Raw genomic sequence first — 23987 nt, 5'->3', positions numbered from 1 at the left:
GTCGAGAGTATACAAAAAACCCAAAGAACAGAAAGTGCAGAACACAATAACCCAGTTCTCATGCAACAAATCGCCTTCCTCTCTTCACTTCCAAACAGAAAATAAGCTCAACAGTGTCAAAAGCAACATCACCCATACATTGATGCCCTCAACGCACTCAAACATTCATCTGTGACATTACTTTGCTTTATCCCTTTTTCCTCGGAAAACAACAGTATGTGTTTAACACATGCTTATAAACATTGCTAAACTCAGCAAGAGCTAGTATAGTGCCCCAACTTAATAAGTTGATAAAACAGTAGTTGTCATATGGCCAGTTCTCAAAGGAACTAAATATTCTCTTCTTTTTTTTAATCTTTTTTTTTTTTTAAGCCTTTTTTAGTTCATTTCCCCGCTATGAGATGCCTAAAATGCAGCTTGCTATGAACAGGAGGCATTTCAAAGGAGCTGGTCACTGGGCTACCCGAAGGGTTTGGTGTCTGTGTAACAGCAGAAGTGATGATCAATCAGATTTGGAGCTGCCAATTGGTTGAGTAAGAAGTCTTGTTTTTTTGGAGGTATTGATGGCAATTTGGGTACCACTGAGGACTGAGCAGGTGCAAATAAGGTGATGCCTCGTTGGGCTGAACCATCCCAGTGGATGTTGAAGTCGAGATTTCAGCTTAATTTAAGTAACAAATGCATCAGAGCATGGCAAATGGAGCCATGTCCTGGGGTTTGCTCAAGTTTTAGCAGTCTAGAGGGCATCAGAAGCCTCTTCATTGTAGCAGATGCTCTTGTCCCTCTAGGTACCACTCGAGGTCCATTGTGCTCCCTGGGCTTAGGGAATGTGATGTTGAACCTGTGAGAGCCACAGGGGTGAGGAACCAAACAGAACTGGTTCTGCAGGACACGGTCTCAATTTAACTTACAGGGAAACCTGGAAGAGCCCATGAGCAGATCACATCATGAAAAGGCAACTGACCCTTTTTGTTCCCATCTAACACCATCTCCTAAGTGTCCAAGCTCCAGCTGAGGTTCTGCAGCTCATCCCCATGGCTCCTTCTGGCTGCAACACGAGAAACAGAGACCTTTGGGTAGCACCACAAAATGACCAGTTTGGACTTTACAAACGTTCAGCTTCGTCGTTTAAGGAAGAACAAAAGAGGCAGAGGAGGCTCTGGCCCCATAAAGACTCTGCAAAGAAAAACACAATTTGGTTATTTCTCCTACACAGTCGTCACTAACGTTTTCCTGTGCAACATTTGGTGTTTGTTACATTTATTTGGCCTTTTACAAAGGAAACAAGGACAAACCAGCTGCAAAGAAACTCTTCCACAAATAGACAGTCCAGGTGCTGAAGCTGCTACATGTGCTTGGATACCATGCAGGAGTTGAGTTGCTTAGATAGGATACGTATTTAGAGCTGAGCTCGTCTCGCATCAGAATGGGATGAGGAAAACCTGAAGGAACTCAGTTCAGAACATGGTGAGGACAGTGATGAGCACACGAGCACTGAAGGTATTTTGGCCAGAGCAGTGTGTATGTAAAGGTACCTACACCCAGATACACACACACCTTAAAACCCCAACCAACCCTCAGTGGTTGAACTGCAACTCATTGCAAGGACGGAGCAGTGGAGTGGCAGCAACCTGGTTACATCATTGAGACCATGACTGACTACCAGAAATGAATGAATCCTGAGCCCTGAATTCCCCTCCTGCCCAGGAACACTCTGTGCTCCTCCCCACCTTACTCATAAACGGGACCTCAACCCACATGGCCACAACATCCCACTGCTGTAGTGATGGATGCTGGAGGAGGACCCAGCTCATCATGAGCTGATGATGGATGGATGCATCTAATGATGGAACTGAGGTTTTAATGAGGTACCTGGCACCAATCACTGTTTCTGCTGCTGTCGTTCCACGTGCTGAGGGGTTCAGATCAGATGGGAGAGGAATGAGGAAGCCTCAGCCCTCACTTCCATGCTTCTGTGGAAAACCTCACACATCATCATCACAGGGTTCGGGTTCCAGCATCAGCACTGGTTACAAACCCCAGAGGCTGAACTTGCAGCTACCTCCTTCCCAGCCCACCACACTGGGAATATCTTAGTCCATAAAGGCTCAAGTGAAAGAGGAAAGGACAGGGTGTGTTTCAAGAAGCACGAACCTCCATTGGATTTACTGCCTTCCTCCTTTCTGATGACGAACAACCCACATCCTTCCATAAATGCTCATTTCAGCACTAGCAAACCACCAGATCCATGTCATTAAAAGGCTATTCAGGTAATAAATCTCTTTGAAAGCCACCTAACCAGCAGGAAGAGAAACATTCCTAAGAAATTATTGCTCTGGAGCCTGAAATTGCCATCCACAACCAGCACAGATCCCACTGGACTCCTGCAATAACCCACCAGTGCAAATCCATGCTATGCTTTGCTGAGGGGTTGAAGCCTGAGCTTCTCTGCTCTCATGTGAAGTATCTACCTCTGATGTGCAGCTTAGTGCTCCCAGCACTTGAGAATCCGAGCACTGATGGTGTCTCATGTTGTGCATCACCAGCACTGCAGCAGAATGTGTTAAAGCTGTTGACAGCACAGAGCAACACAGAATGAAGCCACCAAACCTTGAGAGCCTACTGCAGTAAAGGGATGGAGCACGTGGGATCAATGTGATTCTACAGTAATACAAACTAAAAGTGATGCTTATTGTCCCCAGGAATAAATAAAAGCCACTTCAAATCTCTCTTCCCACAACTTCTGCAACAAACAGATAAAATCCTACTTTATACCTTTTGATCATGACCAAAAAATGAATGATTTTGGTATCAAAAGACAAGGTAAGGGACACAGGAAGAACTAAATCATGGCCCACTCTACCTGAGAAGTGCTGGGGATAGGAAGAGAACTCAAATTCAAGCAGAGCATTGCTGGGGAGGCTCTCTGGAGGCCTCCCTGGCAGACACAGTGCAGGCAGTGTGGTGGTTCCATGGCCATGGGACAGGAGGAGACACTTTGGCTCCTTCTTCTGGCAATACAAATGCTTCAGCACGTTTACAATGAATAATGATTTCCTTCAGCCTTACAGGGGGGTGAAGCAGAGCTTCCTGCTCCACGGCAGTGTGCATCCATGTATTCTGTTACAAACAGCAATTAAACTGCCCCACAAACAAGGATTAACATCCACTTCTTAGCCATGAGGCAATGCCAAATGCTGGCTGGGACAAAGCTGGCCCTACCTCTGATTGAGAACCTCTGGGTTGGAAACATCCTTCCCCTGGCTGAGACAGCTGAATAAACGTGTGTGAGCTCACCCCCAAAGGGTTTCACTGTCCCTCTGCTGGGTGTGGAAAGAGAGGGAGCTTCAGCTTCCCCTCTGCAGCAAGACCTTGGTCAGCTCAATGGTGCTGGGAAGGAAATCCTGGCTGAGGAAGGTGCCATGTGGAGTAAATGGTGATTGGAAACCACGCTGCTCCATGAAACTCGCTGGGGAAAAGGGTAAGGCTGGCACTGGTCAGAAGATGCAGAGGTTTAAACTGTAGAAGAACCAGAAACAGAGGTTAAAACAGGGAGGATTTGACAGTGCTCACTGCAACAAAAGCAGAATCTTCAAGGAGCTTCAAATATAAAGTATTAAAGCCACTTAAAGATGTCTAACTCAGTGTGTGTTTTACACTAATGCCAGTTATAGGGTGAATCGCAACCTGTTCTATATGAACATCACCAGGATATATATTAAATGCAACTGAGATGATCAAGTTCACGGCAGAAGTTCAGTTGAAGTGTTTCTCACAACTGATTTCTTCCAGGTCTCATGTTCTTCAGTAGTATCACTCCCCTGTCTGAACACAGGTCACAGTATGTGTTCTACATAGAAAACAGTCACCTTAAAGACAAAAAAGACTTCCTCAAGATACTTGGAAAACCAAACAACCCCTAAATCCTGGGGGATTATGTGTACTTCAGTGCTGGGTGACTGCACCAGCCTAAAACCAACATTGTCCTCTGTGACAGAACAGGACATCAGCACCGAAAGCCTTCAGCTAAGAAAGCCATGGATGCTACCAGGCATCCATGTCAATGATGTTGGCCAAGACTGAGCTCTAACTTCAACCACACGGCTCTTCAATCCACTGACAATTCAAGTAATCTGTTAAAAACTGCTTTTCTGTGTGAAAGGGATGACTCTACTGCAGCATCACCTACACAAGCCTGTTGAAGCAGTGCAGTATGAGAAGTCTGAGGCAGCAGAAGGCTTACAACGAGCTGTGATTTGTCTGTTTAGCACATGGATTAAGTGCAGCTCATGGGACCGTGTGGGAATGAGTAAAAACAGCATCACAAACACTGCTCAGAAGACAACAAATGGAAGTTTGGTTTCTGAAGTTGCTTTAGATGGCTGCTGGATCACTGAGCTGTGGCTGCCCATGGACTGGGGCACCCTGCTGGGGATCCAAGAGCTATTTTGAACCAGATTTGCACAACTTTTTCAAGCTCTTCACAGAACAAAGGTCTTTGCACTGCAGCTATGTCCTGAATCAAGGAAGGGGACGCGAAGGTTGCGCTGATGACATTGGGACAGCAGCTCTGAAGAGCCTAAGACTCCTCCAACACAAGGATGTGAACAGCAACACATGGACTGAATTTTAAGGCCTAAAAGCTGTTTCTCATACAGATTTTGATACACCCAGACTATGCCATAACGTGACGGAGGTAGGCCTTGGGTTTACCTTGTACTGACACCGTGCCTTTACCTTGGCTGCTGCGCTCCCAGCCAGGAGGTTAAAGGATCAAAGTGCAATTAAGCAGTGACTTCCTTTCCCTATGAAAGAGAATCCACATGCCCTCTCCCATGAAACTGACCCCAGAGATGCCCTTTCTCCGTGGCAGCTTCCTCCAGAGATGATCAGGTTTAAATGCCAAGTTCACCAGCGCACAAACCCCCCAGCTAAACATTGTCACAGCATATTCCAATGACATTCATAATATGCAGCACTTGTGATAAGAACCTGTGAGTGCTGATCACCTCTCCCCGCTGCTGCTCCTTCAGTCTACAGCTGACATCAAGCACTCAGCATCACCCTCTCTTGACAAGCAGCAGACCTGGGAGCTGTTGTTAACAGTGTGACTAAAGAATTCACAGCAGTTTCTTAGAAACTGCAGTAATTGCTTTTGTTTTGCTTGAAAATAACAGCAAAGAAACCCATTCTTTGTCATTGCACTAATAAAACCCATGAAGTCTAAAATGAATATTAAACAACTGTCGCTGTCAGACCGATACTATCATGCTCATGGAAAGAAATGGATCGAGATGTCAAAGCATTTTGATTGAGCTGTTACACGAGTGAAACCTGAAATGGTCAGACAAGAAAAGGTAGCAAGAGACTAAGTTGAGAGAGCTTCCATTTTCAGTTAAAAACAGCTGAAAACTTCATTTTTTCTAACAGCTAACTGTATACACTGTGAGTCTCATGCAGGTTAATAAAACTTACTCGAAATCTAAATGTATCCTTAATAAAAAAGTGTTCAGAGATGACGTTTCTAAGCTGGAGAGAAAGCAATCGGCGCCACAGCTACGGCTTCAAACCTAGATGAAGGACTACAGGATTTCATTTACATGTTTGCACAAAACTGCCTTTTCGTTTTCAGCTACAAGTAGTGAAGATCCAAATTTGCTCTCCTGGAAAAGAAAAACCCAACCTCAAGTCCTCGATCCTGCACCTGCAACTCCTTGGAATGTGGTGAAGGAGCAGCGGTGGCCTCACACGGCTGACTCGCCCTCCAGCCCTGCCGCAGACTCTCCTTTGCGTGTGAGCTTCAGCACGGGCGGCTTCTCGGTGCTCGTGCCGTTGGCCTCGGTTGGCTTTGGAGGATCAAGTCCCTTCTGCTCTTCCTTTGGCTCCTCGTTGACTTCAGGGTAAATCACCAAGAAGGTGGCTGTCAAAAACCCCAGGAAGGATCCCACCGAAGCCACCACAGGAATGACCCTGACGGTGCCGACCGCGTCCACCACGCCACCGAGCGCGGAGGCCACGAGGATCTGGGAGATGTAAACCTGACAGGACAGAATGGCGCAGTCTATGCCGAAGCCGCGCTTGGAGTTCCCGGGGCTGTGGTGGATGTACTGGAAGGAGACAAGAAACATGTTTAGGAGGGAAAACAATGGATGAGGTTAAACCAAGTACCTACACAGTACAATCGTCCTCAAGTGGTCATCTTTGTGCCACCCTTGTGCAACATCCAGAGCAACAGCCTCCTTATCTACTTAGCATTGACCTCCTCATCTCGCACCAAGAGGCAGATATTTACTGGGGCACAACTAGCATGAATTGGCTTCAAGATTAGGTTTTGTAAAAGGAATTTACATTAAAGAGTTGGTAGAAATTGTTTTTATGATTCTAAAAAGGAATCCCCATCCAAATGCAGGAACGTGTTAAAACAAATGCTCCTCCTGGAATCTGTAATCCAAATGGAACAGTGCTAAAGAGGTGAAAAAAACCATGTTCTTGTTTCCAGCAGAATCAGTTTGTCTTCCATCTCCCCAAACTTATAGCTGCACTTCCAGATTCACCTCAGTATCTAAGACTGTGAAAAAACTGAGTGATGCTAACATAACACATCAGAAACAGTAGTAACATCTAGGTATATAATACATACTCCAGTAGCTATTTAATCTCTCTTCATCTATCATATGCACCCCAAATCTTGTTATACCTCAGCACAGGGTTCAGCAATCATGACCCCACTGAGCCAACTTGATGCTAACAGCACCTGATTTAAGCAGCAGCTCTCGTTTGGTTGAAGATGATTCTACCCCCTCTACTCTGCTCTTCAGAGACCCTTCTGAAGCACGTAAGAAGGACATGGAGCTGTTGGAGCAAGTCCAAAGGAGGTCACGAGGATGATCAGGGGCTGGAGTAGCTCCCATATGGAGACAGGCTGAGAAAGTTGGGGCTGTTCAGCCTGGAGAAGAGAAGCTGTGTGGAGACCTCAGAGCAGCTTCCAGTGTCTGAAGGGGGGCTATAGGGATGCTGGGGAGGGACTCTTCATTAGGGACTGTAGTGATAATGACAAGGGGTGATGGGTTCAAACTGAAACAGGGAAGTTCAGGTTAGATATAAGGCAGAAGTTCTTTACTGTGAGGGTGCTGAGGCACTGGAGCAGGGTGCCCAAAGAAATTGTGAATGCTTCATCCCTGGCAGTGTTCAAGGCCAGGTTGGACAGAGCCTTGAAAACATTCCACGTACCTGTTTAATATCATGGTATTGTCCCAGAAGTGCATAGGGGCAGTAGGAGATGCTCATGGAGACTATTCCCATAGTGCTGATCATTATCATGGTGACGTACACATTGGGGAATATAGCCATCACTGCAGTGCCAACACAGAAACCCAGCGTGCCCAGGATGTAGATCACTTTTATACTAAGGTCGTAGTTGTCCAAGTATTTCTGCAACAAGGCTGTGGAGATGAAAAATGAAACATAAAAATCAGTTTACTCAGAGAAGTTCTATGGTATTGATTGTGTATTGACAGGTAGATATGCTGTTTAGGACTAGGGAATAAATGAGCTCAGAGACTTGCCTACAAGTCTGAGGCAGAACAAAATGCTTTGAAATTCAAACATACCATGGTTCACTCAGTCCACCTTGCCTGTTTATGAACTTTATCAGTGCAAATACACTCTGAGCACAGGTTCTGTTTCTAATGCAAACACTTCTCCTAAGCAAAGCAATCGGGTAGTTGATGTTTATAGCCACACATTTCAGTTTGTGCTCAGAAACAAGCTGCCCACATGAACTTGGACATGTCTCAACACAGAGGCAGTCCCAACCATGCTGATCTGTGGTGGGGACGTGACTGCATATGTGCTGCAAAAGGCAGAATGTGCCAAAGCTCTCAGGTTCAGAGCCTGTATTACAAGCCCAAACTGTCTGTAGCCGGTTTATGTTACTAGAGAGCATGAAAGACTTGCCAAAATAGGTATTTATAACTTGGATTTTAAAACCAGGTTTTGAAAAACCCCTCTCACATATGCTTGAATCTTTTCACAGGCATCATTTTAGTTTCCTGATGACTAGCTAAATGCCATCCAACATCCTTTGATAGCATTTTGTGCTTTATGCCACTTAACCCATCTGTTCATATTTCCACCTCTACATTTGGGCGAGGATTTTAAAGATTCTTAAAGAAGCCCCCCCCATATGACCATGTATTTTCCAAACTATCCTTCATCCCAAAGGAGGCTGATGGTAACTGAAGCAAAACTCTTTTTCCCTTGTGAATGGATATTTCCACTGTCTGATTGTGCAGCCTCTTACCTGAACATACAGCAGCAGTAGCAGCATAAATGACCAGTCCCCAGCATCCCATCTGAACTCCAGCATTGTAGGCGTGTAACTCAGTTGAGTTAGAAGGGGCCTGCAGCAAACACAAGCACAAACCCATTGTGATGAGAACATCTCAGAAATGAATAACCAAAAGCAGTTTTGCCAGTGGTAAGTGTTCCCTTACCTTTGGATCCCCCTGAAAGATGACCTGTCCCATGAAATCCGTATAGAACACAGCTTCAGCAATGATAGAAAACCAAGTTAAGAGGTGACAGACGCACAGTCTCAGCAGCTCCTTTGGCATCTTTAGCATGGACAGCCACAAGAGCCTGACAGTGGTTTCGGTCTCCCCCTCCTCACTCTCTGTGTCTCCACTTGAATTCGTCGTGCCACTCTGATTCCTGTGTCTGCACCTCTGTCGCTGCCACTTCTGCATGTCGTAGATATCGTTCATGCTGCGTGAGGACTTGATCAGCACGATGGCGTTGGCGCGACGGAAGCGATAGCGGTGGGAGCCTATCTTGCCATAGTAGGAGAAGGTGTACGATGGCTGACGGTAGAACATGTGCCGCCGCCGCCGCATGGAGTTCGAAGTGCTGGATTGCTTCATGCCTATCCTAGCGTGTCCGTTGAGGAACTCTTTTGGTAGGGAGCCATTGATGTTTGGGACTTTATCTTCATTTAGGCGATTATCAAGCAACATGTCCTCCTCTTTCTCATTGTCCCTGAGGAAAGCAGAGAAGTGGTTGAGTTTGGACTTCATGGTCTCTTGGCTTGTGTTGTGGGGAGTGTTTGGATAGGAACCATCCTGAAAAATGGAGGGTTCGATGTCATGCAGAAAAAGCAGCTCTGATTCAATTTCCAATGTAGCATCGGGCATGTGTAGAACCGAGTCACTCTTGCTTCTCACAATGTTCACCTCGAGGAACTCCATACTGAGATCATGCTCTGACTGAACCTCATCGTGGAACATGGAGGTTCCATACGGCTCTTCCTCACTAATGACATTCAGTCGGTTCACGGGGGCAAGACTACCACTGAGTTTGACACTGGAAAGGGTGTCTCCTTCTTCATCAATCCTGTCCTGCTGAGGGTTATATTGCTCTTCTTCAATGCTAAAAAGGTGGAGAGCAACGGAGACAGAGAAAATAATGGCTGCGAAGAAGAAAAGGACTTGCTCTTGAGACTTAAAAATATCACCCAAGAAGGTCTGTGTCCAGTCCAGCCCTCCTAACATGTAACCAATTGCTCCTCCAAGACCTGCAGAAGAGAAAACAATCAATTCAGTCACACTGGATCATCAGGAAGACTTGACAGCTGCAAAAACCACATCGACTAACTCCATACCAGCTGAAAACGCATGGATGTTAAGGGCCATGTCTTGTTCTTCACTGTCCACCACATCCAACAAGTACGCCCGAATTGGCCCTTCTGTTGCATCGGCACAGAAGTCCAACACCACAACACCAAGCACTGTGAGAACTATTCCAATGGGCTGTTTATTCGGGACATCACCGATAGCCAGACCTAAGGAGAAACAGAAGAGGGATCTGAGCATGTTGTCCCAAAAGGGAAAAGTACTAAGAGCAAGTTTAACTCCTTAAGAGAAAGGTGGCCAACATGCTCACTGGACACAGTCCTTTACAGAGTAAAAGGGCAATTTCAACTCTTTGGCACAGCTTCATGGAAGGTGTGGAACAAAGATCATATTCTTACATTTGTAATACGTAAGAAATATGTTTTGCAGTATGTTGTTTTAAAAGCATCTCTTAAACCTTTCAGAGCATTGGCTATTGACAGCCTTGTTGCCATGGTGCCCAATAAGCAGTGGTCACAGTACACCAGGATAAATGTATTTCAACCCCTTCATCCCTCTCCTTGCTTATTCATATTTTCCAGATCACTTTTATAAGCTGAAACAATATGAAGGGATTTTGCACTGCACAAAGCATCAGCTGGCTTCTGTTGATAGCAGGGGATGAAATGCTTTTTGTCTGCTGAGTAGAAAGGCAGCATTATTGTACAGCTGGGGAATTTGTCATAAAATAAACCACTGACAAGCGCGTGAATTACTTGGATCAGGGAGATTTAGAAGTTACACATGCAACACTGATAAAACCATTAGGGTAACTGATGAAAATGACTGTGGAAAGAGATGAAGTGGCTGAGCTAAAAGAGCTGATTCCTTCATATCCAATCCTCATTTATACCAAGGCCTCTGAATGCTGAAGAAGTTCAAACGTGTTACACACGCAGTTGAATATTACAAAGGAAACAGCAATGGTGTCCGTACTTTATATTTTCTGGAAACCTGAACAATGCATACTGTGGAGAGAACAAGGGCTGAATAAGATCTATCCACTGGTGTTCTCCTGGGACACGATTGTAATACTATTAGGATTAGCAAACCTCTTTTATTGCTTTATCGTATTGTACCTCTGCTCTAAATAGTAGCTCAGGTGCTGTCTTACACTGACATCAAGTGCTGTCTTATGCTGATGTAAATGCTGGTCTAAAGGAAGTGTCTCTGCCCATGGCAGGGGGTTGGAACTGCATGATCTTTAAGGTCCCTTCCAACCCAAACCATTCTGTGATTCTATGATGCTGAATGTTAGTGGCAAACCTTGATCTTCTAGGATGGAAGAGATCTAAAGAAGAACACAGAACAGCTATCACTTCAGTTCAGTTCACTCCAGGCTCCCTTGGGAGAGGCACAGCAGTGTTTAAAGTGCTTTTCAGAACAGGGTTTTCCTTCAGAATCTACCACAACCAGATCCAGGAATGGATGCACAAAGCCCTCAGCTCACTTTTGCAGTGCATTGCAACACCCCCTGTGTTTAAAAGAAGTTTCATGGCACAGGAGTACCACTGGAGTACCTGGAAAGCACAGGGTTTCTGGAAAGCCATGCACAGACTGGATTACTGTGCAACCAAAAAGTAGAGAGAAATCACAGACAGTATTTTTGTAACCTTATTACAAGGTGAGAGACTTCAAAATAAGCCCATAAACTGTGTGTAAGGTTTGCTTGCCATCATCAATGGCTCAGACCTAAACTACTGTGTGGAAGAGCTTCCGATCAATTAAAATCTCATAACGCAATCTAACATCTTGCATACATCTGGAGGAGGAGGAGTAAGTCCCGGAGACATCACAATACAACTGATACCATATGAGAGCAATTCAAATAATTAACATCTATTACTTGGGGAAATTAAACCAGAATAAGTTAAATGTCATTCATCTGAACAGTTTGTCCATTGCAGAGAACTAAACCCCGTTATATGGCATCCAAGCTCCGGCTTTAAAAAGCAAACATGCTGAGCCAAGGTAATGTTGCACTCATTTCCCTCCGTCAGTAAAACTTTTTGACAATGGAGCTGCATCCAGCTCCCGAAAAGAGAGAGCCAAGAGGATATTATTAGGTGCTAAGTTCCTTTCATTTGCATCAGTCCAACCATGATGTAAACAGTTCCCCAAATGTACTTGCTGTCATCCCTCCTACTCTAAATTTACAAAGACATTGGAGATTAAGGTCTGTAGTAAACTACGTCCAAGGGAAACTATTTTTACCAGCTTTGATGGGGGCTCAGGAAAAATGATTTTCCCACATGGTTTTTTGATAAACAAATATTAACTGTGCTCTGGACTCTTTCAATACCAGCCCTAAGAAAAGCACCACAAAAAGTGAAAAGATAATTTCTGAAATAATGCTGGAAACAGGATGTGTTGCCAGATATGCATTAAAGGGAAAACGGATCACAACAGGAAACATTTCCCTGTGAACAGGTTGCTACAATTTTCCCATGTCAAAGATCGACCAAATTCATCTCAGCCACTGCAAACATTGTGCTGGCAACCATTGTATTAACTACGCTGTATTACTAGTTACAGCCACGACTGCACGACCCTCAGCACAGCACCCTAACGTTAGAGTAAGGATAAAACCACGCAAGGTGCATAGCTCAGATGCAGTGATTTCTAATGATTTTAACACTAAACACAAGTTAAATTGACTGCGTATCGTTATCTTAACTTCCTACATCAAAATCTGACAGCAGGGGTGTCAGCAGGAGATACATGCAGGTGATTTCCTCATTATTTACCTATAACAGAACCATTAAGGAAAAGTGCAACTCCAAAGAGGACACCAATGCAGAGAGCAAGAATGAAAGGCCGCCGGCGGCCCCAGCTCAGCGTGCAGCGGTCACTGGCCGAACCTATAAGCGGAGTGAAGATCAAGCCCAGGATGGGGCTAAGGAACCACGTGAGGCTGTAGTATTGTTCAGGAAGACCTAAAACAAAGACAAAAAGGGATTTTAAGGTTATGTGCTAGACATCAAACGTTATACCTTTGAAACTGTAAACTGATCAGTCATTTACCTGCAGTAAGTTCTCTCCCAAATGAACCACTCCCTAAAGATTTCTTATTAATAGGTACAAAATAACAGCTAACAAAAGCACAGATCATTTAGTTCTCAAATACCTGGGCGATAAGAAGAGCGCAATAGGTATATTTAAGCTACTGAAATACAATAGTCAGTGATATATACAACAGTGGAACCATGAGTCTACATTAGCTACTACTGACCAAAATCTGCTGAATTGTACTGAGTGCGTTGCATTTCTTTTGATTGGGGCAGGTAGGGATGGCCTCTGTGAAGCACCAGCAGCCATGGTTGGCTGTATTAGAAGCCAAACAGCTTTGTTGCATCCTCTATCCACTTGTGGACTATAAACCCCACAATCTTTGGGATGCTCAGGAAGCCTTCAGCACTTGGTAGTCATATACCCATATCCCATTGTCTACACAACTTCTAACATTCAACAGGAGCTGAATATTACAGTTCATCTAAGACCGTCACCATAAAGAATAACGGACTGAGAATGATGGACACGACTCAGCTGTCAGATGAAATATCCCCTTTCTAAAGGGGACAAACATATTTACTTACAGATTTGAACAACGGATGACAAAAGAAAAGCACACTGTTAACCTCTAGAGAAATCTAAAACAGCTTATATATCTCTGATATCCTTGGGTTTTTTTTCCAGATCTGAGGTGACTGTTCATAGGGTCAGATGGAGACAAACTGGATTTATTATGTGATATTTACCCAGAAAAAGCACTTTGTAACAAGTTGCTTTTAATATCTATTTTAACAACAACAATTTAACGTTTTTACCATCATATTTTAATAAGAACTTCTGGAGAAGGAAAAGCCCCAAAGCCTGCTCCACACCGCTCCAGCATGGAGAGCAGTGGCCTGCAGATGGCAGCCTGGCCCAAAAGAGCAGCTCCACTTGCGTCCTTTGAGATCTCTTGCTTTATCAGCGCAGGTCAGGTAACCACTCTTGAGTTGTTTCGTTGCAAAGCATTAAAAACAAAGCAATCCATTTCTTGCAGTCCAACTGATGCCAAGACTGAAAATCTCAGTGTCTTCACCCCAGGAAGGAAAACCATTTATTATTCAAACCCATATTTGATTGAGTGTGAGTAGGATTCGACCTTTGCTGGCAAGATCAACCTGTACCTTGTGCTCCCTGGTCAGCACATGGAAGCATCTATTACCAAGCAGGATTATATCAATCCCTGCCCAAAATAGCCTCTGCTGCAAATTTGGAAGTCTAATCTCCTGCTGTTTAAAGTATCATCAAATCTTGACTAACAACACTGATAAAAAAGATTTTCCCGAGACTGTTGTGTGCTCTGCGGTGATGCAGAGATCATGTTATAGGAAAATAACCTGGTTTTGTGCCATGAATAACAAATTTCATCATCAGGATTCAAAATCCAGGTATAAAGCCAAGGTCTCTGTGATCTGACTCAATGGAACTAGATTACCATTAAGGTCCTTCCCAACCCAAATCATTCTATGAACAAGCTAATGACAACAACTGCCTTGATGAGTACAGAGTTAGTGAAGAGATTTGCCTCTTCTGAACCTGCCCAACCCATGGTTTTGGACTAAATTTGCCCATGAACACCCTGCCCATGGAGGAAGAGGATGGTATCACGTTTAGGCCACCTTTGCTTGTTAGAGGCAGCCGAAGGCCTGTGCCAGAGGCCAACACAATACATTGGCACTTACCACGTAACTACTGACTCACTCCCTTTGTGGTAGGTTGTAGATTCCTAGGAAAGGGCTGTTCCCATCACGGTTCAAACCACTACCTCCTGCTTAGTTTTTCCAACTGTTAGGTGATGTCTTGGCTGACATGGAAGGCATAGTGAACATTAATAGCAGGGGTTATTAGGTTTAAAGCCTTGTTGAAGTAGCCATGGTTGTTAACAGCATTCCTCCAGACCCCAACACCCAGCTTCTTTAACAAGCACTATCCTAATCATAGGTACAATTTGAAAGCCAGTAATCCAAATAACAGTGCAGGAAAACTTCCATCTCTCTGTGTTTTAACACAAACTTCACCAAGCTCAACAGCCCTCCCAAGCCCACAAGCAGGGTTGGGCACTGCATTTAACTGGCACCTCACCTGCTCCAAGATGCTAATACTGAGCAATGCCTGAGCTGGCATACGGATAGCGGGAGCTTCTTAAAACAAATCGATGGGAAAGAAGAAATATTTAGTTCAAGAGAAGCAAAACCAAATGGTTGGCAGGTTCTGATACATTTAGAAGGAATGATTTTTCTGCAGGACACATAAGAAATAGCAACATGTAAATATTCATCCCATTTTGCCTCCACAAAGATGTCCTGTTGAGCAGCAGCTACACGCTGGAGGTTGCTATTGTGTGATGCCAAATCACTGCAGTCAATCTGTTCTAAACAAAGGTGGAAGCTAGAGCTTAACCAACATCACTGATCTTTACTTATCGTAGTGATCATCAACATCTGAAATAACTTGGTGTCACATCACTGCGAGAGGGCTGTACACTGAGAAAAGACATTTCTTTGCTGAATTATGTTGTGACTTGTGAATTACGAGCTGGGACATCTGAGTCGAGCTCATCCATCAGCAAACACTTGTGAGGCATTGAGAAGGCTCTGCAATAAATCACAGTCCTTTTCTGTTACTAGCATTACAAGCACCCTACTCTCTTAGATAAATAAACAACCTTAGACAGATACATGTAAGTAAAATGGGCCCAGTTAAGAGACTCTCTTTTAATACTGTAACTTTCATTGAGACAAACAAATTGTTTTAATGGAGACTATGAGCAGAAACAATGAGAAAGCATTTATACAAAAGGAACACCCGGTGTCTATCCAGGGACATGGGGCTTGTACAACTCACTGTCCCTCTGTCCTTCAGAAGGACGTCTACAACAGCATTTCTTGGTGGCGTCCACAGATTTTAACCAAAAAAGTTCTGGAAACACTTAATCCATTTAAAATGATGATTCAAAATGAGTTCTGCAGAGAATGAAACCCTGTTTACAAATGTTTTTCCTTCAACTGTAAAACCTGCCTATTCTAAATCGGAAAGATGGGGATTTTTTATGCTTTAGAGCCTCAGTTCATAAACTCTCATTAAAAATGTTCTAAGATAATTAAAAGATTGACTGACCTTTACTGCCAGCATTATTCTGACTTCAATACTTGGAGGATCAACTTTGCAATTCAAAATCAGACGCCAGCCTTCATTCTAGTTCCAATTTTACAGGCCAGTAAAAGAAAGGAAACCTTTCTTTTTACCCAACCTCTGTTCCATGCCTACAGTCAGGGAGTCTTAAATCTTTATCTTTCCATGTATGAGTCAGAGGAGAGAGATGGAGATGCTTTCTTGAGAAGGCTTTATTTTTCCTGATTGCAAAGGGTGATCTTCCTATCATCTAAATACTATAAATAAAAGCCTAAATCCAAATATTTACCCTGAAAATGGCTTATTTTACAGAAGAAACAAATCTCAGCGATTTCAGAATGGAGCTTTTGGGATGGAGCTTTTATGGAAGGGCAGAAAGGACACTTATAAACCCAAGAACATTCTGTTTGGAGATCCTTCTTTAGACAAACCACTTTGGTATCTTTTATTGAACTGCTCTTCAGCAACCCAAGTGTCTATCTTTAGAAAAAGAGGCCATGATAAAAATCTATAAAGATATTAATAGCCCAATGCCAAAAGAAATGGAAGAATCTCTAAAAAGCTTTCAGTGCTCCTCCAAGTAAACAGGAAAGGGATAACTTTCAAGTGAAACACAAGCAATTCCCACAGAATTGCTTGTGGTTGGTAGGAGCCATTGACCTGAGGACAACCTGCTCCTTCTCCTGCTGTAGAAGTCATGCTATAGACTACTTCCACAACCTAAGTGACAGGGCTCTTACAAATTGCATTCCAAGTGTAAGCTAGCAGTTTATAAGATCATCATCTGTGTTTTATATACAGCTATGCAGAATTCAAACTAGCTATCATTTATTAAAGGAAGTGTATGGCTTTTCTGTAAACTGTGGTACCGTCACATTAGTTGGTTACTCAAGTGGAAAACTGAGTGGGGTTAAGAGGAGATTCCTGGTGGGAACCAGGTACACATACAAGCTAAAGTAAAAGAGCACAGGAAAAGTTGATGTGCCAGCAAAATTCCCTCCTGATCCTGACAGCAGACTCTTCACCTGAACAGTATGGGCAGGCAAACACAGCAATTGTTATAGCAATGGGTAGTCAAGTTAGTTACCCAAAGCTTCCTTTTGCATTTGCTTTCTATATCTTATTTCTTATCTACTGATAAGCCATAATCTATTCAGTCAAACAAAACTCTGTGAGATAACAATTCTGGTCCCTAGAAGAGCCTCCTCTCGCTGTATAGATTCAGTTGTCACCTCTCACGTTATCATAGAACAGTGAGGGTTGGAAAGGACCCCAAGATCATCCAGTTCCAGCCCTCTTGCCATGGGCAGGGACACCTCACACTAAACCATGTCACCCAATGTTGCTGGAAGCCAGACGTTTGGAAAGCTCACAGCCACATTCTACAATGGGTCTTCCAAGAGAGAGCTTCCAAGGCACTGGGCACCACCTCCATGGCCCACGAAGCAAGACTTCAAAACATCCTTGCAGATGTTCTTCATAAAATTCATGCTTCATGAAGGTGCTCAGAAGGCTGGAAAAGCTCCACTCTGGAGCCAGGCTGAGAGAGCTGGGCTGGCTCAGCCTGGAGAAGAGAAGGCTCCTGAAGGGGAGACCTTAGAGCAGCTCCAGTGCCTGAAGTGGCTACAAGAAACCAGGAGAGGGGCTTTGGACAACGGTCTGTAGGGACAGGCCAAGGGGAATGGCTTTAACCTGCCAGAGGGGAGACTGAGATGAGCTCTTAGGCAGAAGCTCTTCCCTGTGAGGGTGCTGAGGCACTGGCACAGGGTGCCCAGAGAAGCTGTGGCTGCCCCATCCCTGGCAGTGTTCAAGGCCAAGGTTGGACACAGGGGCTTGGAGCAAGCTGCTCTAGTGGAAGGTGTCCCTGCCCGTGGCAGGGGTTGGAACTGGATGAGCTTTTGAGGTCCCTTCCAACCCAGACCAGTCTACTATTCTGTGATTCATACTGGCAGTGTCTACAGGACCTTCATCACTGCAACAGCAGGTTTGCTTTAGCACTAGACATTTCACATAAATGGGAAAGTTCCAGGCAGACAGAGGAGAACTCCAACCTCAAAATACTTTTTTCCCTTAAAAGAGGCTGTTCTGGTTTTAGTATCTTGAATGTCTGCATATGTGATATGCATATTTGGGCTGGCTTGCAGGATTTGGCAGTAGAAGCAAAATAAATAAGCAGACTGAAAACTGAAATACTTAAACAGATTGTGTGTATATATGTGTGTGTGCAGGTGTATATATATATATATATATATATATATATATATACACACACATATATAAAAACAACACAAACCCCCTAAGTCTTTGCTGCCTCACAAGACTGAGCTCCAGTAATGAAACTTTATGGAAATGATTCTGCACTCAGCAGTTGAGGAGAGTAATTACATATCCTAACTGTTCCTTTCTCTCTATAGATATATGCTGCTATACCTACAGAGCTTCACCACTTCATACAATATATTAAAATGGAAAGACAGTTAAGAAGGTATCCAAGCCATGACAATGAGTAGAAATGAAGAGATAAACAGAGTATCTGGACACCAAGAAGCTCCTTTTGATGCTCCCATCTAGCAGCAAGGAGTCAAGAGGCAGTGTGCGTTGGCTACAGTGATGTGCCCAGCCCACAGCCCTGCAGCATCCAGTCTCTGACGTGCACAACAGATGCAGGGATGCTGGTTGTGACTGGATTTCAAGGCAGTACTGCACAGCAAGCTTGCCTCATCCATATAACTGCCTCACCACAACCTCTTACAGCCAAATTTGAAACGTCCCAACCACTGAGAGCTGCTATACCTACCTGGAACAGGCTATAACTAGGCAGGGGCTGATTTGGGATGGCCAAGGGAAATAACACAGCATACGCCTTTCCTAAAGGCTGCTGAGCCTCACTCACAGACTCTAAGGCCAATGCAGCTGCATCCCATTACCAGTTTAATGCTGCTCTTTGATTTTGCCTGTAGTTTTCCACCCTCACTGGGTAGCAGCAGCTCGAACAGTGATCCCCATCTGCCAACTTGGACAAGTAACCTGGTGGCCTCCTGGGGGAAGAATAATAACTGGAGGATTATTATTTAGCCTTTCACTGACAGCTAATCTGAGGAAACACAGAGGAGGGGGTAAAAAAAAGCCCCATACTGGATAAACAAGGTTAGTATTTGTGCTGTGAACTGAACACGGAGCAGGTCACAAGGCAGGCTCCGAAGTCTCATACAAATCAGTGAGAAAAAGAGCAAAACACAACAACAGCTTCTGTGAGCAGCGGCGACTTGCCACTGAGACCCTTGTAATATGGCATTTCCCAGCCAGCTACAAACAAACAGGACACTGGCTTCTAGTAAATAAGGGTTTGTTTTTTCCCAGACAAAAAAAAAAGGGCCCAACAATAGTGGGACCAGCAGCGCTCACGGTTCACAGGAAATGCTCACTGTGTCACCATCAGTCTAAGGGCTGTGTGAGGTCACGAGTTACATGGAAGAAAGATTAAGTCACATGCGGCAGTTTCTATTCAAAACCTCTTTTTGATAAGTTCTATTGGGGGAAAAATAGTTCTTTATAAGCTTAACAATAAGATCTGATATGGGAATAGGATGCTAAGCTCCTATTTTCATTCGGCAGAAATCATCACCTAGAGACTTGTTTATGCACTTGAAAGCAAACACCATACACATTTCGGAACCAACACAAGAAGCTGTCGTGCCTTGCAAACAGTTTCTGTTCCACAGTTTCATCCCCGCGTGTTGTTAAAAATATCCCCCATTGATCTGTTTAAAAATGCATTGCTTATACAAGCTGCTTTGTTTAGACTATGATCTGAAAGAGCATGGCAAGCTAAAGCGATGCTTGTCAAAAAGCTGTGAACAGTCAGAACCCCACTATCTGCTCTACCACAAGGAACCAGAACAAAATCAAGCTTTTTAGCTATAGAGGAATGGGGATTTCAGATTGCAGCTGCAATCATTTCATAAATACACCTCAATATCCACTCCCTTATATTTAAAGCAGAAATAGAGTAGCCAAACGTTCGGGCCTCCCAGCTGCATGCCAGTATCAACACGAAACTTCAACCACAAATCCTTTTGCTTCTTGCTATCTCCCTTCAGGTTTTAGGACTTCCAATGGCTAAGAGCTGGTGTGGGACTCTGAGCTGCCAAAAAACCCATAACTGAGCCAACATAAGTTGAAGCAATGCACTGGAACTGGCGTGACTGGTGGTCCAAGCACTACTGCAGCGCAGTGAGCAACTGTACATTGAGTTTATTGCACCTGTGAGAAACCAGTTTCTAACCTCTGGATTGAAATAAGAAGCCTGACTAACAAAGAAGGGATATGAAAAAGTTCAGTAATTTCTCCTGGTGCCCACCACCATGATTTGAGCAGCTTCCAAATGTGGGAGTATGAGCTTTTAAGAAGGCAATGATTTTGAGTATTGCTTGAAAATTACAGAAGTCTGATATCATATGAGATGAGAGAGCCTCTAATTTACAACCCTAATGCTACAGTCTCTTACAGTTGCTGGTGTGAGAAGACATTGAGGTGCTAGAGCAGGGCCAGAGAAGGGCAACGGAGCTGGTGCAGGGCCTGGAGCACAAGTGTGATGGGGAACGGCTGAGGGACCTGGGGGGTTCAGTCTGAAGAAGAGAAGGCTCAGAGGGGACCTGATCGCTCCCTACAACTGCCTGAGAGGAGGCTGGAGTGAGGGGGGGTTGGTCTCTGCTCCCAAGGAACAAGGGATGGGACAAGAGGAAACAGCCTCAAGCTGCACCAGGGCAGGTTTAGATGGAGCTGAGGAACAATTCCTTCCCCAAAGGGTGCTCAGGCATTGGAACAGGCTGCCCAGGGCAGGGCTGGAGTCACCGGCCCTGCAAGTGTTCACAAACCTTGTAGACGAGGCCACAGTGCCATGGGTTAGTGGTGGCCTTGGCAGTGCTGGGGAACAGATGGACTTGATGATGTTAAAGGTCTTTTCCAACCTCATTGATTCTATGATTCTAAGACATGAAGCCCTACAACTGGGCTCCATTTTATGTGAGTTTTACCTTCATTACATTACTCCTGCCCAGCCTGTATGATAAGGTAACACTTGCTCAAGCCATGTGCTTCTTCAGAAGTGACTCTGAGCAAGCCACAAGGCTCAGAGTAGTTGCAAAAGCACAGGTGGAAGAACTCAAAACCGAATCAATACTATGAGGGCTTTAACTGCTGCTAACTTTCCATGTACAGATGACAGCCTGTCAAGTTGTCAGGCATCTTTACTCACTCAGTGTCTCAGAAATGACCTATTGCAATAAACACCACATAAAATGGGAGCAGTATCCAAAAATTATGTTCTCACTGCTAAAATTCACATCCTGACATTCTTCTTGTGGCTGTCAAAGAAGAGCTCTTCTGCTTAGCCAGCAACACTCACAAGCTGTCAGAACACAGATACATCTGACAGTTCAGACTCTGCAGTCTGAACATACTTTTCTGGAGCACAAACTATCACCCACTTGCAAGTAGTTTGTTCTCTCCTCTGCCCCCCGTTTAGCTCTTGGCAGCAGGGTTGTGTGCACAATGCAGTACTGCTCCAGAGGATGAGAAGTGAGGATGCGGCTGCCTCCTCGGTGCAAAAGAGGAATTAAGTTGTGGGATATGAGAGTGGAGGGATAAAGGATTCCTCCATTTGGATGGGGTTATTAGCACTGAGGGGAGCAATAATCAAGAGAAAAAATAATTAACAGGAATATTACAAGGACATAGAAAGCAGCACTGTGTGCATTTCTGGTGTACCCAGAACACGGAGCTGTTGTCCCAGGACATGGAGCTGTTGGAGCAAGTCCAGAGGAGGCCACGAGGATGCTCAGGGGCTGGAGCACCTCCTGTATGGAGACAGGCTGAGAACACTGGGGCTGTTCAGCTTGGAGAAGAGAAGCTGCGTGGAGACCTCAGAGCAGCTTCCAGTGTCTGAAGGGGGCCTACAGGGATGCTGGGAAGGGACTCTTCATCAGGAAATGCAGTGACAGGACAAGGGGTGTTGGGTTCAAACTGAAACAGGGGAAGTTCAGGTTGGATATAAGGAAGAAGTTCTTCCCTGTGATGGTGGTGAGGCACTGGAATGGGTTGCCCAAAGATGTGGCGAATACTCCATCCCTGGCAGTGTCCAAGGCCAGCTTGGACACGGTTTAGCATGAGATGTCCCTGCCCATGGGGGGCTGGAACTGGATGCTCTTAAGGTCCTTTCTAGCCCAAACTATTCTGTGATTCTCTGGCACTTTGAAAGGACTCACATCCAGGAGCAAAAGGCAAAAACTCCTTTCCAAAGCTACAAGCAGAATTCAGCTGCAGCCCAGCCTGTACGCATCAGGAAAAAAACACTAGACCAAAGAGGCACTTTGCAAGCAAGAGGGCTGGAGCACTCTCTGTTTTCCTGTTCCAGGATGGGGATCCACTACCTCTGCATTGCTGCAACACCCAAAACTTCTACAGCAGCTTCATGCCTTCATAATGCACCTACATCTCTGCAGCTACATGACTGCTGACAGTCACTCCCTGTCAGACAGACAAGATTTTAAATGAAAACTGGATCTAGATTTGAGATACACGAACAAAACATTAATAAATATTAAAAGGATGAATTCAGGTTAGAGATGCTGCAAAAACTGCCCAGCATTTCCCTCAAACTTGTGTTCCTCATTTTAAATTTCCTGAGTAGTTGGATGCCAATTCTTACAGCAGAAACAACTTCCAGAAATTTGGAAACTATTCCAGCTGGTAGTACATGCCTTGCCTACAAACCAGACTAGAGCCACCCGTTTTGAAAGAACAACTAAACCAGTACTAAAACAGTGCTTCTGCTCTTCAACAGCATCAGCACAGAAATATTAATGTGGCGTTTCACCTACAGAGTCCTGGAGGTGTTTTTAAACTGTAGGAGAGTAACATCCCCTTTCTGGCAAAGCCATTCTGCCTTAGAGTAGCTTTCGAAATGACCCATGTGATAGCAGGCCAGCAGCCACCACATTGGGTTAAATGACACTTGTGAAAAGTGGAATTAAGGAAGGAAGTGACAGGCCTCTTGAAGGATTTCATCATCCAGTTTCCCCATTTGCTGTCTGTGCTCAATTACTTCTCAACCTCCTACAACTGTCCTCCCCTTCTCATAGTTGGCAACTGTGGGAGTCATCAGGGTTTCATTAAGCGCTGCTGCTCTACTGCCATTCTGCCAAAGTTGTAGAAAGGTTTATGTGGCTTCCTTGACAATTCCTGCTTTATAACCCGGTTTTATGGTGCTGTGTCAGGAAAGAGAAGCATATGTGAAGAGAGGCGAGCCAGAGGTATGTGTGGAAGGGAGAGAGGGGAAGCAAAAGCCTGAGAACAGCTGAGTTTGAGGCGTCGAAGAAAGAACACACACATCCATCTGCAGGCAGGCAAAGATGGGCTTTCTTTTAGCAGGAGTATAAATGCTGTCAAGTAAGGCTTGTAAAGCTTTAATTATTTAAAGTTTCTTTCCCTCCTACTAACCTACTTCCACAGGAGTAACCTTTTGTAATTCAGGTAGATTATTTTTAGCCATTGTAACAATCCAGTTTTGTACTGCTTTATCAAGCAACCGTATATAGACATATATGCAATATTCACTATTCCTGCTGCTGAAGAGGAATCAAAGGCAACACATATGACACAGAATCCTAGAATGGTTTGGGTTGGAAGGGACCTTAAAGATCATCCAGTTCCAACCTCCCTCCTATGCCTTGCTCAAGGAAAGACCAAAGAATCAACTGCTATTGTAGATTCTTTACCATTTAGCAATTTCTACAGGTTGCACAGGATTCTGTCCTTACCAATACTATACCAGGGCACATACAAACCAGTACCAAGTGCCAGGTTTAATAAGCCAGCAGCTGAACCATTCATACTCAGACACTGAGAGTGCCAAATAAGGTTTCTCCAGGCTGCAGCAGAGAGGGCAAGAAAACACAGTATTGCCAAGAGCTCCTATGGAATGCTGAAACCCATTCGCTGTCATTCTCCAGATTACCTGTGCTGTGCTTGTTGGCTCTTTGGAAATTTGGTTCTAACTTTTCTTCTTCTCTTGCACATTAACCAATGTTTAGAAACAGATCACTTTGACACGAAAAAGAAATTTGCATCACAGTG

General features: G+C 44.4%; 1 protein-coding gene across 4 annotated transcripts in view; it reads right to left on the bottom strand.

Annotated features, from left to right (window-relative positions):
• Positions 1-5300: 5300 nt before the first annotated feature.
• SLC45A4 (solute carrier family 45 member 4) overlaps positions 5301-23987 on the bottom strand; it is an 84234-nt gene continuing 65547 nt past the window's right edge. For all 4 annotated transcript variants that reach the window (XM_061447675.1, XM_061447674.1, XM_061447673.1 and 1 more), the window contains exons 3-8: positions 12416-12604; positions 9659-9838; positions 8496-9571; positions 8303-8402; positions 7231-7442; positions 5301-6107 (exon numbers count right to left, since the gene is read on the bottom strand). In XM_061447675.1, the coding sequence (XP_061303659.1) occupies positions 5745-6107; positions 7231-7442; positions 8303-8402; positions 8496-9571; positions 9659-9838; positions 12416-12604 (2120 nt within the window). In that variant the 3' untranslated portion in view covers positions 5301-5744. The remainder of the gene's footprint in view (positions 6108-7230; positions 7443-8302; positions 8403-8495; positions 9572-9658; positions 9839-12415; positions 12605-23987) is intronic.

This window comes from Pezoporus flaviventris, unplaced genomic scaffold (assembly GCF_033815535.1).
Source record: "Pezoporus flaviventris isolate CSIRO_AGI_PZ_B2104156 unplaced genomic scaffold, CSIRO_AGI_Pfla_v1 ptg000007l, whole genome shotgun sequence".
NCBI lineage: Eukaryota > Metazoa > Chordata > Aves > Psittaciformes > Psittacidae > Pezoporus > Pezoporus flaviventris.
This window is presented reverse-complemented; position numbering and strand designations above follow the sequence as displayed.